Source organism: Lygodium microphyllum, chromosome 11 (genome assembly GCF_053477565.2).
Source record: "Lygodium microphyllum isolate KBCC chromosome 11, Lygodium_microphyllum_v1.1.10, whole genome shotgun sequence".
In the NCBI taxonomy this organism is placed as follows: Eukaryota; Viridiplantae; Streptophyta; class Polypodiopsida; order Schizaeales; family Lygodiaceae; genus Lygodium; species Lygodium microphyllum.
Window position 1 is genome coordinate 84263754 of NC_141145.1, and position 19238 is coordinate 84282991.

The following is a 19238-nucleotide window of genomic DNA, read 5'->3' on the forward strand; positions in this document are numbered from 1 at the left end:
GTCCTATCATTCTTGAAAATTTCTTATGACTTCCTGTTAGAGCTAAGTTCTTTCTACTTTTGCCACGACTGAGTAGAGCTCAATTTCCTTTCATCTTCTATCTAACTAAATGAAGCTTACTATTTATGGAAATGGAATTGAACAAGGTATAACTTCTACTTGTAAGGGCGACATGGATAATGACTAGGGAGTGTTGTAGATACTTGTGACACAAGTATATGTAGTAGGCCATGGAAGTCCCACTGGAGCAATATATGTTTCATGCTAGAGACCTTTTGCCTTCAATCAACTGATTTGGTAAGAAAGTTAAGAAACTTTCCTAATCCATCATTCATCATAATACGCAAGTATCTACAACTGCTAGTAAAACTTTTTTGATGGCTATATACACCCCGTGAAGATTGGCTTCTGATTATACCAACATACACACAAATCACATCACAGATAGGGAGACACACCCCCAAGGAGCATACACAATTACAAGTGCTTGAGGACCCCGGCCTGCGAGAAACTTCCAACATTTGTGGCCCCTACTTCAACCATCTACCCCAATGTGATACAATTGGATCTAACCCCCAGCTATAACACAAAGTTTCCTTCTACCTCATTCTTAAAGGTTTTTTATATTTTATCTCAAATGTTGTGAGTGTCCTTGTGGATATGGAAATTTATTATACAATACTTCAAGTCTCTTAATTCAGGATAGCATATCTTAATCCACATAAGCACTTAAAAGGGAAGTTTAATAAATTAAGATTTTGAATGCACATTTAAATTGAAAACAAATGTAGTTTTATGGCTATGAAATTTTTACAATACCTCATTGGAAAAACTCATCACATTTATAAATTCTTTTTGCCTGTCTGTATACACACGTGTGTGTGTGTGTGTGTGTGTGTGTGACTTTAGATTAATTATCTCATGTAACCATGGACAATACAAATATTTCTTTCAAAAATCTATGAATAATGGAGGTAGGGGTATCTAGTATTATCTAGTACAAAATTTGATGAAAATGGGTCCTTAACATGGGTTTTTCTTCATTGGTTCCCCACATTGATAAATAAAAACATGTTAAAGTCCTCTTCATCGCTAGGTCTAGTTGCAAGTCACACTACTATTATTTGCAAGGTCATTAATGACTTTAATGGCATTAATATTGACCTGCAAGAGGAACGTTGGTGCCAAATTAATTCTCCTCCTCTTCTTCTTCCTCTTTTTTTTATTGATCTGGAGCTAGCTTGAACCGCCTTGAGCTCTTATGCATATTCCCGCCCTCCAGCTTCGCTCTCGCAATCAATATTGTAGTGCCCAAATATAGCACGCCCTAAGCACTGGCACTGTGATCAGTGACCCGCGCGTGCTCTCTCCTCAACAGTGATCGTCAGCTTGGTGCCCAATATATACGTCTATCGGCTTGATTTAATCGGGCGCGTGACGCATGCTGCTAGGTGCTGTCGGCGTCGTCGGCTAGCAGGCGGCCTTGTTATAAGTGGTACCCTGCCTGCTAGCAAGCGCCGCGCGGCAGCTTGTAAGAGCGAACTGCACTCGGTGGCCAGCAGCTCTGCCGGCCCGACGTACTCCTACACTCCTCCATCGTTAGGTAGCTTTGATCCCATCGGGACTACTCCACCGACCTACTACCCTCCCCCATCAAAGTCTGGCAGCTCACGGCCATATTCATCCTCTTACTCTCCACCATATTCCCCCGGTAGTACTTCGTTGTCGTCCTCCTACTCTCTGCCATCATCCGATATAAGCTCTCCACCCGCCGGGACTCCACCGACCTATTGCCTTCCCCCGTCAAAGTGTAGCAGCTCACCATCGTCGGCGTGGCCCTGTCGGCGTGGCATGGCGTGGCGTGGCCCTCCCCCGTCAAAGTCTGGGCGCCCTCCCCCGCCAAAGTTTGGGCGTGGCGTGGCCCTCCCCCGTTATCAAAGTCTGGGTGCCCTCCCCTGTCAAAGTCTGGGCGCATAAATACCATCGTCCTACTGCCCTCCCCTGTCAAAGTCTGGGCGTGAGAGTCGCGGGAGTTATCGGCATTGTCCTGAAGAAATGGCACGAGAACATCCAGCGGAGCCAGTTCGGCAGAGGCGTTCGAACTAGAGAAACTTTGTAAGGTCTTTATACTCGTCTTCCTCATTATTATACACTTGGTCACTCGCATTAGCTAGAAATTCAGCTCCATCTTCGTGCAAAGTGTTGTCAAAGCCTGATTGGGTTCATACAGAGTGATCATAAGGCAACTGCAGTTATATATGTAATATTATTCAAGCAAGGAGTGTTTTGGCGGCTTTTCAAGTTCCTGAGCGCCTGATCAGTGGCATATTTAGTCATGCCTCGATATTATTGTCTTGCTTTATGATTCCTTGTCTTTCTTTTTTTTCTGTCAAATTTGACATGAATTATGCATCAGAATTTGACATGAACTATGCATGGATTCTAATGCAATGTGTGTCGCATGCGCATCTATCGCAATTGACATGAATCATTGCTGGTTTTTGATTTAGTGTTTTATACTTACGCAGAATCGAATATATATATAGATAAATAAATCACATAGAAGAGTTTATCTGTATCTGCGTTATTTTCTCTAACACGCCTGCCTAATTTTGGGGGTTCTTGTGTTGCCAATTCAGGAAAGAATTGATCTCCTCCTGAAAGTAACTCCTCCCAACGGCCAGCTCCTCCCAACGACGGCCTAGCTCCTGACGTCTTGCGTCTCTCGACCACCCATTACGCCTCCAACTCCAGCCAGGTATAACCAAACTTGACTAAGGATAATTAAAAAATATATAGTTTGAAATGTTTTTTTAATGGTTTTTTAACTAAAGTGTTTTAATGTTATGGTATTAAGGATAATAATAGGGGAGTTTTTGAATTACCTAACACTAAGGATAATAGGATGTGAATTCATCAATTGCAATATGAAAAAATTAATTATGTCAATTATTTTGCTTGAGCATTCGCATGCGTTGTATACTAGTGTATATAATAGGTTCACTTTTGTACATCAATTCATGTAGATTTCCATGGTTCACTATCTATTCAAATAAATTCCTCTATGTCTTGCAATGATATTGAAATTGTTTTTTTTCTAAAGAGCTAATTATGGAGTGATACTGGTCTTTTTTAAGATTTAGTTATGGGATGGATCTTATGAAACAACTAAGAATAGAAATGCAAAGCATTTGATAATAAGTGAAATCTCCAAGATGCCTTAGATAGTATTACACTTTTGTTGCATAAGAGAATTTAACTTTTTTTAATGGTACACTTTTGTTGCATAAGAGAATTTAAAATTGAAGATTACATGTCTCTTAATTAGTGACCTTTGCTTGTTTGAGGAGGGAGTCTAACCATGCTTGGGAAAGAATAACTATTGTGATGGGCCTTTTTGGCCCTGGGGACACGATCTTCCTATCCAAGTAGGGTTTAGGGTTCTCTTGTTTGCTTTTTATGCAAGGTTTTCTCTTGAGCATAAGTTTATTATAGCAAGCTCCAAGTATCACTTGTTTGAGGAGATGTCTAACCACCAATATATGTCCTTGCTTGGAAAATGAGCCCATCAATGTATGTCCTTGATATTTTTCTTGTAACTCCTTTTTCGTAGAAACGCCTCTACTAGGACCAATAAGTAGCTTGAGAACCAACACCTTCAATAATGTTGAGATCAGTGCTATGTTAATCATAGATTCCATTCAATTTTGTGAAAATTTCACAATAGATATTCGTCTTGATGCATTGAAAATCAACGCAAAGTGCATTAGCTGCTCAGTCATTCTACTATTGCTCCTAAGCTCAATGACCATCAATCAATGCTCAATAGATCTCCTTGAAGCCCTCAAACAAGATTTGACGAGAAAGGTCAATGCACACCTTGGAACGATGAAGAGTGGGCTACCATGAAAGCTTCAAGTCAAGCTCTCCTTCCGAGGTTGAAGCAAGGAGTGAAGAAGCTCCTTGAATGCCTACTTTGATACTATTTGCATCCCCCAACATATTTTATACCCACAAATTATAAGGGGTTGGACCCAATATAAATTTGCATCTAGAAAGAAATCTCATCTTGAAAACCAATAGAATACAATATGTTACCTTCATACTATAGAGAATACAAGGAGTAGAAGGGATTTAGTCTACCTACTTTTCTATAACATCCATGAAGATTCCTTGCTTTCAAATGAACGAGTACCCTTAACCTTATGGTTTATAGACATGTAACCCAAATAATTTCACTCGAGAGAGTTTCCTTAATGCCAAGGATCCCACCTGCTAGATTTGGAGTATGGGGTTGTCCCAAAGTATCAAGTTATTTTATGTTGTGTTACATCTCCGAAGAGCGTTTGACTTATAAGAAAAGTAATATAAGAGTACTATGGGAGTCAGTAATATTGATTAGATATAGCATTAATGACTAGAGTCTTGTACCTAAGTCAAGTTTGTATATATTGACTATAAGGTGTTTTGATGACATAGGAATAATGGGCCATATCGTATTAGATTGGTCGTTATATGCCAGTATTTACCAATATCCATCCCAAATATATAGAGGAGACACAATGAATTTCCTAGAAAAGATGTAGATATCTAGAGTATATTTGGATCTAAAGCGGAAGTTGTTGGAGCCCAAAATGGGGATGATGGAACCCCCATCTCTTTATAAAATTTTAGCCAAATTAACTAACTTGCCATTAATCTCAAGATGTCAAAGAGGACAAAAGAACTTAAGTTCATCAAAATGTTTATATTTGGTGATTTACAATATGATTAGAAAAAGTTTATAGAAGGGAAGTTTATCATGAGAAATTATTGGCCCTATGAATAGATAACCAAGGTCATCTAGCCTAAAAAAATAACCCTCATTGCATGGAGTAAATACAATGACCATTGACTATCTTAGTATCATAATATTTCTAGGAATTAAAAAATTTTAGAACCACATAAAGATCCCCTACTTTTCTTTTACAAAACTTGAGGAATTTGATGGTTGCAATCCTAATCAAGTATAATAGGACCAATAAGTAGCTTGAGAACCAACACCTTCAATAATGAGATCAGTGCTATGTTAATCATAGATTCCATTCAATTTTGTGAAAATTTCACAATAGATATTCGTCTTAATGCATTGAAAACATTGATAATCTGATTATTTAGCATGTTTAAGGGTATGTTCATGGAATGTTAATGCACTCTACTTAAATGGATTATGCCTTCAAAAGCTAAAAGTAAAAATGGAGCTACCACTAACTCTTCTATGCTGCATTAAATTCTATGATATTTTGGAATGAGGAATACTCATGATTTTCCTATAGTAATCATCCTAAAATGACTTGTTTGAGGAGATGTCTAGCCATGCCTGGGAAAGGATAACTGTTGTGATGGGTCTTTTTGGCCCTAGGGACACGATCTTCCTATCCAAGCAGGGTTTTGTAATATCTCCTTTGCTTGTTTGAGGAGATGTCTAACCATGCTTTGGGAAAGGATAATTGTTGTGATGGGCCTTCCCTTTTGTACAAACACCTCTACTAGGACATACATTCTTGTTCTATCTAAGTAGGATTTTGTAATCTCTTGTTTGAGGAGATGTTTAACCATGCTTAGAAAAGTAAGCTTGAAAACTAAATTTGTTAAGAGATTATATAAAGTTTTAATTGAATGGTATTCTTGTGGCACAGATGGCAAGTTCCTCAAGTGATATGAGAAGATGCTCATGCTTATACAAGTGCTCAAAAACTAATCAAGGATGGCAGATGGTTAGTAGAAGTACTTTCTACCATCATAGCCGCCAAGATTTACTTGGTAATATGCATAGGAGGACTGGTTTACAAAATCCAAACTTGACTATGGCCCAAGATGAGGAACAATTAACTGAAACTATAGATGGACCCACAGAGAGGAGACAAGTTTGGTGCAATTGCATTTTATACTGTCATGGTGGAAGATATGTGGTTCCTTCTACCTTTGCTATTCATCAACAATTGAGGTTAAAATATCGAGACTTGGGACTCGAGATAGGATTGACACCACAATGCAATGACAACAATAGTACTTTCAATGCCTATGGTGACAGGTCTCCAAGTATGATAAATCATCTTGATGATATAATAAATTATATTCATGATCATGGAGATCATGCATATAGTGACCCAGATCAACATTGTGAGGATATACATGAACATATGGATATACATGAAGACGTTGATCCAAGAAGTGCAGATGTGGATGGTACAGAGTCCTTATTATGCATCCAGATACTTGAGAAGGTAATTGAGTTACAAGCTCTTTGGGATAAACATAGAATATCTATTACAGCTCAGGATGAAATGCTTCAACTTTTGTTTGGTGATATGGGTGGCCAGAGAGTTGGAAAACGAGATAATGAGCCTTTGAAACCAAGCTTGAGTAAGCTCTTGGTTCAATTGCCTAAGACATGGAATGGGACCTTAGATGGATTAAGGATTCCTACATGTTGGGAGCAATTGATTACAATGTACAATGGACTTGGAATGATTCAATCTCAACCCTATAAGATTTGTGGAGGTACACATGATAATCCTCATGAGATAGAGCTTTTTGAGCTTAGTAGAGAATATCTATATGTGGGAAATGTTGAAAAGTGTTCTTGTCCAAGAAATAGAAGACAAAGCATCTTGAAACGTGATTGCTTGATTTGTTTTTCCAAGTGTCTAAGGTGTCAAAAGCCACGAAAGGATATGCTTTCATTTGACTATTTACCTATTAAGAATCAACTACAACTTTTAGTAAAAAGTCAAAGCCTTTGCCATGGATTTTTACAAATGTGGCGCCACAAGGAGAGATGGCTTGGACAGGCTGTTTCTATGCATCCAAACTCATCCTTTGAATTTTGGGATGGATCACAATGTCGTGAGGTCCAAGATTTCTAGAATCCAAATGTTGAGTACGAGTTACCTGTCATTTTCCAGAACTCAAGGTATAATACTGTGTTTTCCACATTTCCAAGAAAATCAGAAACACTTCAGCATGGATGGAGTGAATCTACCAAGGAGTATATATTTATATGCAATAAGTGTCGTACTTTGAATAAACACCATCAACAGTTATGCAAGGTACATACTTCAGTAGTTATCTTTTCAAAATATGTATACCAAATCTACTTGTGAATACATAGAATCATACTAGTTATTGCTCTATGCGTATTTGTACTAAATTAATTTTTTATGTAGGGAGAGCCTCGAAACTTTGCTCTACTTCTACATTGGGATGGATTCCAAGCTTCTCGAACAACTCAAAAAGACTCTGGTGCAATAGAAATTATGATTTTAAACTGTGGAAAAAGGTCTAGGGTTGGGATTCTTCCTGTATTATTTTTGCCTCTAAGTAGCAAGAAGTTGATTCGCAATTCAAGCTTTGCATTCGGGATCATTTTGAGACCATTAATAAAAGAGCTTGAGGAGTTATTCATTGAGGGAGTAAATGTGTTTTATAATTATCCAATTGAACATATCTTTGATAATTCCACTCAACAAACACAATTTTGTAAGATACGTGCAATGTTAATGATGGTCACAAGTGATCATCCAGCCCAATGCAAACTTGGAATGTTTAAAGATGGAGGACAGTCCTTTTGCCGAAGGGACAAAGCTCAAGCTACCTTGGATAGTAATAACTCATCATTTCAAGGTCGCTATATTTATGATGGAAATAGATATCAAGCTCGGTATCCTCCAGAAAAACGTACCATAGAAGGAATGAAAGAAGCACTTTTATAATCCAAAAAAGCATTCACACAGATTGAACAAGAATGTATACTCAAGGAAGCAGGATTATCATGAGAGTCTATAATGTGGAGATTGCATGATCTATATGGTTTCAATTTATCATTGGATTTAGTCTATGATTCAATTCATATTTTTGCATTGAATGTATTCAAAAAATATATAAGTGCTCTTATGCAAGCTGCATCCAATGAGACAAAGAGAGAAATAGATGCTTGTGTTGAAAAAGTATTTTCCCTCGCTCCACAATCCATTTGATATGGTCGTTGGCCATCCACTCCAAGTAAATACCATGATATTTTTAAGGCTAAGGAGAATCAAAAGTTCATCCAGTGGTGCTTACCATATATTTTACTAAGAATTTCTGACTTACATAGAGAAATCTATGACTTGGGGATTCTTCTAGTAGATATATTCCATGGGTTTTATAATTATAGTCGCGACAAAGGTTGGTCAAAGGAAAGCATAGAAATGATGCGTACCTTGCTTCTTTCATGGAGAGTAAGAAAGGAAGAGTCCATGGGGGAAAATTCTTCTCCTCTTGAGCATGTTGCAGGTATGAACCTTTATTAATTCAATATATCAATTTCTCATAGCCTCTAATAATGTCTACTAACTTATTTTATTTACAGGGTTTGGAGAAATACTTGATGACGTTTGCAGGCATGGAATGCATGATATCTATTGGTGTTATGAATTTGAACTTAAGGTACTAACATATGTTGGTATCAAGACCAATAAAAAAGACATGGAGATATCGTACATTCATTATTATAGACGAATCTATTTACAGAGGTTTTCTCAATCTTACAACAAGATAAGGATAACCTTTTGCCACATGAGAGGACATTAAAAAGTGTTCATATGTGTTTGTCAGTTCCTTCTTTTTTTGAGATAAGAAGTCGTGACAGCACATCATGCCACGCAACACATGAGCAAGGAATCTTGGAGGTTTCATCAATCAAGAGGGCAAAGGAGCTATGGAGGGAGCTTGAAATAATAAATCAAGATAGTGCATGTTGGAGAATGATAAAATAAAAAGGTATAGCAATATGACAAAAGAGAGGAATAATTAGACTGCTTAGTCAGGAGGAACAAAAGTATGTAGAGCACTATTGGTCTCTTGAAGAGAATTCTCTACAATCCCAACATGTGACAATGTATAAAAAATTATTGTTCAATGGGGATGTTTATAAGCTTGGGGATGATGTAGTAGTTAAAGTTGATGAGCCTAACACTACTGTTGAAAGTATGGGTCATTGGAAGGCTCGTATTACATCAATTTTTTCAGTTCAATGGAATAGAGAGATCATGCTTTTCTTTGGGGCAGAGTATTATAAACAGTGTATCACAGTAAAAGATAATAAAGAGTGCTTACTTATTGAACCAACTACAGGAATGAGTGTGTTACAGAGAGAACGTCTTTCATTTGACTGGGATTGTGTAAGGCCTGTAAGCTCATTATTGCACAAGTGTATGCTTCTCCCTTTCACTAATAAGCTTATTGCTTATGAAATAAAAGATCTCTCACCAAGGATGAGACTGCTTCAAGTAGGTGAAGTTGATTGTATTCCTCCATGGCTACAGAAAAATGATATTGTGTTGGCATATATGGATATGAATAACAATTTAACCAAACATGCGGTGGTACGTGAAGTGGATAGAGAAAAAAAAGAATGCAAATTAGCATAGTTGGAGAAAGATCACAATCAAAATAACTTATGGAAAGTTTCTATGGAGGATAACTGCACGAGGGACTAGAATTGTTGTATCACAATAATACATGGATGGTTGATAAGGAAAAGCAGGAGAGCAATATTATCCTCTGGAGAATTATGTGATTTCCAGTGTCATGGATATCCTAAATTTATGCAAAAAAGACATGTCTTTATAGACTATATACATGCTTATAAATGTAAGTATTTTTAAAAACATTTATTTTATTAGATCAATCCAAGTTTCATATATCTTTACAACTAATATTTACCATTTTGTGAATGATTACTATCTTAAATATTATGTTTATTTGACTTGTATGTTTTTTTTTCAGGTTATATTTTACGATGGCCTCTAATGAGGTCATGGCTGTAGATACATATTGTCGTAGTACACAAAACCAAATTTATTGTGCAAATCAAGCTACTGTAAGACGCTGGGTGAAATATATGAAAGAAAAGTATAAAGATCTGCGACATAAGCTTGACTTGCAACAAGAGATAAAAGATTACATTGAGTCTAAGCATCATAAGATTAAGCCACTTGAGTTTCCAAGGGCAACTTATATTTGGAGAAAAGAAGACATCTACCTATATTTCCTTCGAAATATGCAAACAAATAGAAAATTCAAGAAACAAAAGATGAGACACTTATCAAAGAGCTCCTCTATGGTACACTCTTTAACATGTAATAGAACTTACTTTACTTTTTATGCTCCTTACAAATCAACTTTTTTTTATAGAAATCAACTACTTCTATAGTTGGAGAAGATGCTAAAGATGATCAAGAAGTTCAACAGGTTTATTTCAAATATTTTATTTTCATTTTAGAATAATGTTTTTTTAAATTATGATTTTATTTACATAACTGTACTGACATAAATTGCGCTTTTTTGTTATATTAAAAAAAAAACATTGCAACAATCCCAAGCTTTTAACAATGAAGAAAATGAGGGTTTGGATCATAATGCACGTGGCACAATAGAGGTTTGTCAATAAAACTATAATGCACCTCATTGATCACTACTTTTTGGAATATTTATGTTTTTTATTTGATTACTGAGTTTTCTTTCAAACAAGATGGAGGTAGAGGATGTTTATCGTCCAGAACTACCGTCACATACACAAGATGATTCAAATCACACAAAAAAATGATGAGAATTTTGATATGGTGAGCATGATATTCATAATTATTTTTAATAAAATCTTTGGATAATTTTACTAACATGTTTCATTTTCTTTTAAGGATGACATGCTCAAGAATTATAAATCATTTGCCGACCTTCTTATACAGGCTACACAGGTTAGTTATCTTCAATGCTTTGTAAAAATTAAATATTAATATATATCATATTATAATTTAATAATATTTTTTAAAATTATAGATTGAGGAGAACACTATGTTGGCAAATAATGTTATAGCTGTAAATCAAAAAAGCAAGCGAATCCCAAAGGTACTAAGATATTTCTCATTCTTTTTATCTCTATAGTTTGTATTAAATATTATCTTTGTTTAATCAATTTATTTTTATCTTATAGTGGAGTGAAAATATGATAAAGTTACTACATAGATGTTATATGTTATAATTTCTTATATGGTAACTTTTTCGATGAAGTTACTATATAGATTATTTCTATTTATGAAGTTACTATGTAGTAATGTTTTAAAAAAGTTACTATATAGATAGTTATGATAAAACTTCCTATATAGTAAGCTAACCAAAAAAGCTTTCTATATAGTAAATTAACTAGAAAAATCTTTCTATATTGGAAACTATCTTTCTAGATTGGCAATCTAGTAAAGTTTGATTTTTCCTATATTAGACTCTTTCTAGTTATGTGGAAATCTAACTAGCAAATTCTCTTTTTTTTCCTATATAGTAAGTGGATTAGAGTTTCTTGTGATATACAAGCTGATCCCTCCAGATTGCCGATGAGTATTGCAGGTTTTTCTCTCATCTTTATAGTGAAGACAACTCAATGGCATTTCATTGGGAGGCATGTCATGAATTACTGAAGTATCTGGATAAGGTTGCTAGACTCTCACTGAGCCCCCTTTCCCAAGAGGAGTTGTTCGTTGCCTTGTCAAAGGGATTCGACAAAAGTTAAGGCTCTAAAACACAATGGCATAACTACTGAGTGCTTGCTCTATTACTAGAATGAGGTATCACCGTTAATCACTGGCATGATGAAGCCATGTTGGTCACAAGGTATTCCTATTAAATTTACAAAAAGGAACATTTATCTTATCCCCAACCAAAAGCAATGCCTGAAATCATCTCCGTGGCAGCCAATTGCATCAATGAGCAGCATGCAGCATTATATACAAGATTTTGACAAAAGCCATGGCTAAGTCTTGGTTCTATTTTGCCGAGATGGATTAATAAATACCGGTATGGTTGGCTGCTAAAGGTGAAATGTCTGATGTCAGATACAGAAATGATCAACTTATTGGTGAAGGGTTTGTAAATGCTTAGCAAGAAGCTTCTAGCAAAAACATTCAAAGAGCCATCGAGCTCAGCAGGGCAACAGGGTTAAGAGATCAGCACTTATCGGTGCATCGTAGCTGCAACTCAAATTAGTATTGTTGCTTCTTGCTGACTCTGTCCAGCTCTTCTCCGTCCAGATAATGCGGGAGATAAAGACTAGTAAGCCGCAAGGATAGAGTTTGAAGACACCCAACATCAACAACAACTAATTTGACATATTTTGAAAATACCAAACATTAACCGCGCCAACTGCAAGGAGACTGAAGAAAGGCTGATCTCCATTCTTCAGCATACATGGGGAGTCGGGACTCAACTCTTCATATGGAGAGTTATGATGGGGGCTTTTCTTATTGAGGCGAAGGAGAAGAGGAAGATTGTTGCGGTCAAAAGCTCACAATCGAAGAGCAACTATTAGGTAGAGCATAATGCTCCCACCATGACCTTCTTCAACACTCTTCAGCAGAACGATATATAGGAGAGAGACTAGTACAATTTAGATTGAAGATGAAGATGGGAACAGACACACATATGGTGTGTCAATAGCAAAAGTGTTCATCCATCATCTATCCAGCATAGTGGGGGAGGCCCTGAGCCCCGGAGCTGAGTATGAGAAGAAGCTACGGATCTTGTCGGACCCGGTGGAGAGAGCAGTTGATAATGAAATAGCTCTTATGATAGCCAGACCGTTCTCGAAGGAGGAATTGTTGTTCATACTCAAGAAGATGAAGAAAGGTTTGGCCCCCTGGTCTAGATGGGTAAACAGCTAAGGTGTTTGAAGCCCTATGGCCTTTCATGTGGAAATGACATCATAAGATTTGATAACGCATGCGTAAGGAGGAAGATCCCAACCAAGGAATGATAAAGCTATTACCTAAGGGGATAGTAAAGAACAAAGCATCCCAATGGAGGCCTCTCACCATGTTGAATGTCGCATATAAGAGTGTCAAAACCCATCTCGCAAAGAGTGAACTACCTTTCGCCAAGGTCTTACACAAAGCTCAATATGGATTTGTGAATGGAAGGAGCATCCAAGTCGCCATCTTGAATCTTGTCTTGGCTATTAACCATGCTATGCATCTAGGTGGGGACTTTCTACTTATTGATATGGATCTGTATAAGGCCATAGACGTGGTCTATTGGAATCTCTCTCTATGACAAATTAGGATTGGGAAACAACTTTTGTCGGATGGTGAAAACTTTGTTTTCTGATGGAACTGCCACAGTAAGGGTGAACAAGTATACATCTCATGCTTTTAAACTAGAGCATCCGATTAAGCAAGGATGCCCCCTTGCTTTTTGCCATAGTTGTCAATCCTCTGCTCAAAGCTATTAACTTCAAAGCACCAAATAGGTCACTACAAGGGTTACCATTGATAGATGAATCTATTATGTGCACACAGCTCTTTGCTGACAACAACTCTAACATAGTGAAGGTTGAAAGAAGTAATGTTGAAGAGCCAATGCAAATATACAGTCTATACATAGAGGTATCGGGGGCTTTAATAAGCAAACCGAGGACTAAAATGCTCTACATTGGTGTTGATGATCCCCGGATTGGATTTTGGAGCTAGGATTCAAGTTAACTAAGGTGGGCCAGACCTTTAGGTACTTGGGTGCACCTATGAGACTAGTAATAACAATGAAGTAGAGGATGGATTGGCTCCACAGAGAAAATCGAGCAAAAGATGCTTAAGTACTCAAAGCAAACACTATCTTTTGTAGGTTGCCTAATTGTGTTGGACAAAATAATAATGCTAGCCGTAATGTTTGTAGTAGCTGTGAGACCTTTGCCCACCTAACAAACAAATTGAAAGAATTGAGAAGATGTTGAAATCCTATCTGTGGACCTTTGGAGCAAAGGAAAAGTGGCATTCCATTCCTTGGAGTATGGTAGCCGAAGCCACTTGAAATGGTGGAATAAGATTAGAGAAGATCCAATATAGGTCCTTAAGATGTGCATTTCAAATCTTGATGAGGATGGAGGCAGATGAACCATGGACTGCCATAATATCCAAGACAGCAATTCAGAATGCATCACTCTTGAGAGGGAAGTGGCAGAGACTCACCTAGGTTGATAAGATATTGGCTACCCACATTAAGCAAACAATCAAGGGCGATGAAATTGTTACATGGCTTGTGAAGAAGTGAAAAGAAATAGTTAAGAGATTGGAATGGTCAAAGGAAAGTGAAAGAGGAGGAGATGCCTCCCTACTCCAATATAGATGGACATTTCCATAGGCAATGATAGATAACACCCTTCCTATCAACGAGAACCCTAAGCTTGCAAGGAGGATTGCATGAAAGGGTCTACTAAGATGGTCTACTACATGGGATCTAAAGGATTCTCATTAGGAAAAGAGACTATTGGCTTCTACATAGGTTGATTAGGCCCATGGCAATATGGAGAACTTTGGTAAATCATGAAGGCAAACCTACAACAAAAATGAAAGACTGTAGGCACTTTCAAGAAGACAAATCAAAAATCCATGCCCAAGACCCTGAGCAAGTTGAAGGATAATTATCTAAACTCGATAGTCAAATCTTGGAAGCGCAAGATGACATGGGTATGGAAAGCCACCTTGAGTGAGCAACTAAACTTGCTATTCTGGAATATGGCAAGGAAGCTTCTAACTAAGGACAGATTGTTGAAGTGGGCTAGCATAGGCATTAACTATTGTCTTTTGTCCAACGTAGAAAGAGAGTGAAGCATGTATTATGGACATGCAAAGAGGCCTTAAGCATTTGGAGAAGATGGAAGGATGGATGAGAAATCACTAAAGCTATGGAATGTGGTGAAATCCCATTCAAGCGCATCTAGAGTAATAAGGACGGTTTTGATGAGGTAGGAGAAAAAGATTCTAGCTCTGCGAATGTCTTTAAACACATTAGCAGTGACTCCTTAGCCATGTTTAGAGTAGTTAAAAGCCAAGCTCAATTGTTTAAAGTTTTCTATAAAAGGTTCATTATGTAAGCTAATAGATCCCAAATGGTTTTGTATTTTGTTTTGTGTTGTCCTTATCATTGGTCAAGGGCCTTAGGCATCCCTTATCATGTAAATATTTTCTCTATTTTAATATATTTCTCCACCACATTATAAAACCCTAACCTTAGAAAACTTGTATATAAAGGATAAAAAATAATAGAAGAGGCTATTCATGTATGTGCAAACTTTTGCTCCTTATCTTCTTGCTTCCCTATTGTCTATGTATGAGAGTGAGAAAGAGGGATTGTGAGAGAGTGTATGGAGTGAGGGACATGTTATAAAGCTCTTTGCTCTCTTCTCTTCTTCTCTATCCCATCTCCTTGGTGAGTTGAGAGTGTGAACATGAGTGTGTGTAATAGAGAGTGTGCATGGAGGGATATGGCAACATGAAGTTCTCTACTTATCTTCATCTTTTCAAGCTCATTTGCAGCAACTCCTCTCTTATGTGGGTAACAATGAAAGTAAGATCATGAGCAAAGGATCGTACACATGGATTGTGGAGCAACACTTGCCAATGCATTGTGCTATAATGTGGTAAGAATTGGTAACTGCACTCAATACATTTTCCTTGAGTTGATATATCATTTGGTAGGTTACTTTGTTATACTTGCAAATGTGAGTTGACTAGGTGAGAGTTGTAGTCTTTGTGTGTCGAGCCCTTGAAATAATAGAGGTGTGTCCAATGGTCCCATTGTTGAGCTCATAGAGTGCAACATATACATTTTCCTTGAGTTGATATATCATTTGGTAGGTTACTTTGTTATACTTGCAAATGTGAGTTGACTAGTTGAGAGTTGTAATCTTCGTGTGTCGAGCCCTTGAAATAATAGATGTGTGTCCAATGGTCCCAATGTTGAGCTCATAGAGTGCAACATCTTGGTTTTGTTTGTCAAGACCAAGGATACATCAATCATGAAGGCACTTATGCACAACTTTGCATAGTCGAACAAGAGGCAATATGTATGTGCCAATTCTAAAAAATATGTACAAATAGTTCAATCGCAACTATCGTTTCTTATTAAAGTATTATCATTGTATCACTCAAAATGAAAGAATTTAAGGCATAAATAAGATGTCCTAATTATTTGTGTTAATAATATTAAAAGAAAAATAAAAATAAAATGTGTGGATATTTAAATGCAACTAGATGATAAATAGTAAAAATGCAAATATCTTGAGAGTTACAAGAATCAAGGGTTAGATAGATGCTCCCAAAACAAGAGGAAGGAAGCGAGAGAACAAGCACTATTTTCTTCTTCTTCTAGAAGTCTATTGTAATGCTAATTCCTTTTTTTTTAAAACCAAAAAAAGCAAGGAAAGCACATCATTATATTGCTTCTCAAAGGGGGAGGGAGCCTATCATCGTTGTCTAGATTGCATCCATCTAATCAACTTCCTAAATCTATTGTTGATCAACAATCACCCTACGGTCAATTGCTATCATCAATGCTATTACATCACTATGTTGCTTTGAAGATGTGCTTCCTTGTGATGAAAATAGGCATGATTGTGGACATCAGATGTGAAGTTCATCCAACAAAGCAAACATATCATCATATGCAATAGGTGATCTTTAATCTTCAATCTTCAATTGATGTCGTACTATCCACGCAAGCTACGTGCTCTATTACAATCAATGATTAATTGTCCACTTAGGCTACATCTGCAAAATTGTGGATTCCATTGCTCATTATCAAGGGAGGATCTTGCAAGCCACCATAGAGTCCACACTATTATCTATTAGATGGATACACAAAATCCTTGATTTACATCAAGGACACACAAGAAGAAAGTCGATATCAAGGAGCTAACTTCGTTAAGCAAATCCCACTTGGACTACTACCTCAAACCCACTATTACCTTGGCAACAATTGCAATGGCTTTCTAGAAATCTCAGTCCTCCTCAATTCTTCATTAGCAAGCAGTGATTTTTTCAATCTAAATGCTTATGCATCAAAGCATTTCTATGACAATATATACAAAACCTAAAGCTTTACCAAGATCAACCTTCCCAAAACTAAAATTGTCTAGTCCTTTTTGTAAGATTGAAAGCCTTAATATATAGCACTTGTATATTTATTCAAAAAAAAAAGAAAAGAAAAAGAAAATAAATATATACTCACAATCACAGCTCCATACCTACAGATTCTCCAATAGGTACATCCAAAGGCCTGGGTCGGCCAGTTCCGTCCATAACCTCCTAGCCCTTCGTCCGATTTCCTCCACCTTTCCTCAAGGCACATCAAGGGTAGGACATACCTAGGCAGCTTGTCTCAACTATGATTAGACCTATCACCCTGTCACTTGCACCTCTCTCTCTCTCTCTCTCTCTCTCTCTCTCTCTCTCTCTCTCTCTCTCTCTCTCTCTCTCTCTCTCTCTCTCTCTCTCTCGATCGATCGATCGAAAATAAAATCAAGGTAAAAAGGCACTTGGAAATGAAATGATTCTCTCCAACTTTCACAAGTAGTTGCAACTACTAGAGACCTCGATTCTCAAAATCATTTAGCTAAAATACAACACCTTGTCCAATATTTTGATGGTGTCTCCAATGATTTTCATCAAGTACCCTTTTTCTCAACACCGATGATTTTGCCCACCTTTTGAGTCCCCTTGCTTCATCGACTATATAACTATGAGGAACTAGTGAAGTAGCCTTCTAACTTAGTACCTAAGCATACCCACACACTCACATAATATTTACACAATGGCCTATGCATAGGTTGGGTCCTCAAGTGTGGGACAATACTCAAGGCTCTCTTGGTGTTCGACCCATCTCCCAAACCAACAACATATGACATGTGCACAAGATACTAACACTTGCACCCTAGGGAGAGTATACATAGAAAATTTTCCATTGCAAGTACAAAACAATGCCAAAGCCTTCACACCATCACATTTTTTTCAACTCACTCTAACTTCTTCCACAACTTTGAAGCCAATCTTCATCCGCCAATGGTAATCACATGACAAAGATATAAAGAATATCATAATCTTTAGCAGTCTTGTTACCTACCACAACTTTTACCAAGTGCAAGTAATTACACTATTATTTTGCAAATCATGAAGCAGTGGCATTTGTAGCATTATCATTTTGCAATGTAAATTCGAGAGCCAGACTCGCTCCTATGCAATTTGCATCGAATCAATAGATTCCTAACTATAAGCAAAGAAGCTGTAATTTATTTTTCATCCTAGAAGGCTCATAAACCTAATGAAAGGCATGCAATTGATGAAAGACCAGTCATATAGCCACAAAAGTGGGATGGATGCCCAAGGGGAAGATGGAAACCCTAACCCTAGAAAACTTGTATATAAAGGATGAAAAAGGGTAGAAGAGACTATTCATGTGTGTGCAAACTTTTGCTCCTTATCTTCCCGCTACTCTATTGTCTATGTGTGAGAGTGAGGGAGAGGGAGTATGAGAGAATGTGTGGAGGGAGGGACATGCTATTGTGAAGCTATTTACATTCTCTTCCTTTCTTCTCTATCCCATTTTCTTGGTGAGTTGAGTATGTAACTATGCGAAGCACAAAATGTGAGGAAGTGAGGAACATTGCAACGTGAAATTCTCTTTATCTCCTCAAGCTCATTAGCGGTAACTTCTATCTTAGGTGGATAACAATGGAAGCAAGATCATTAGCAAAGGGCCATGCACATGGATTGTGGAGTGACACATACCAACGCATCGCCACTACAACATTGTAGGTATTGGTAAGTGTGCTCGATACATTTTTCTTAAACTGATGTATCGTTTGCTTGGTTAGGTGGTTGTGCTTGTACATGAGTAGAATAGGTGAGAGAGTCGTAGACTCTATGCGTCTAGCCATGAAGCTCTTACATTCTCTTCTCTTCTTCTCTATCCCATCTTCTCAATGAGCGGAGTCTGTGACCATGTGTGAAATACAAATGTGAAAGTATAAGGAGCATGGCAAAGTGAAGTTCTCATCTCCTGAAGCTCATTAGTGGCAACTCCTCTCTTATGTGGGCAACAACAAAAGCAAGATCATAAGCAAAGGGCCATGCACATGGATTGTGGAGTAACACATGCCAACACATTGCACCTACAATGTAGTAAGCATTGGTAAGTACACTCCATACAAGTTTCAACAATCTAATTTGCTCCTTTGTTTTGCCATCTAAGTTACTTTGAAAACAACATTTTTAACCACAGTCACTAATACACGACATCAAAATGACTTGGCAACTCTTGATAGCAATGACACCATTGGTTTGCATTACCTCCCTCTCTCTCTCTCTCTCTCTGACTTAAAAATAAATACAATGATGTAT

General features: G+C 37.3%; 1 protein-coding gene and 1 long non-coding RNA gene across 4 annotated transcripts; both read left to right on the plus strand.

The window, feature by feature from the left end:
* Window positions 1-1416: 1416 nt before the first annotated feature.
* LOC148029033 (uncharacterized) lies at window positions 1417-19018 on the plus strand. Of its 3 annotated transcripts, XR_015692468.1 has the most exons (9): window positions 1417-2115; window positions 2640-2758; window positions 9811-10147; window positions 10219-10275; window positions 10407-10462; window positions 10556-10646; window positions 10722-10778; window positions 10861-10929; window positions 18560-19018. It is a non-coding gene; the product is annotated as an uncharacterized LOC148029033 (long non-coding RNA). The 3 variants fall into 3 exon arrangements; XR_015692470.1 differs by lacking the exon at window positions 18560-19018 and adding an exon at window positions 11422-11580 and having other exon boundaries at window positions 10219-10462; XR_015692469.1 differs by lacking the exon at window positions 18560-19018 and adding an exon at window positions 11422-11580 and having other exon boundaries at window positions 9811-10462.
* Window positions 5595-7732, plus strand: LOC148029034 (uncharacterized). The gene is made up of 2 exons (XM_087688647.1): window positions 5595-7091; window positions 7209-7732. Exon 1 carries the CDS (start codon window positions 5679-5681, stop codon window positions 6906-6908), a length of 1230 nt encoding a protein of 409 aa, XP_087544773.1. The 5' UTR covers window positions 5595-5678; the 3' UTR covers window positions 6909-7091; window positions 7209-7732.
* Window positions 19019-19238: the final 220 nt, after the last annotated feature.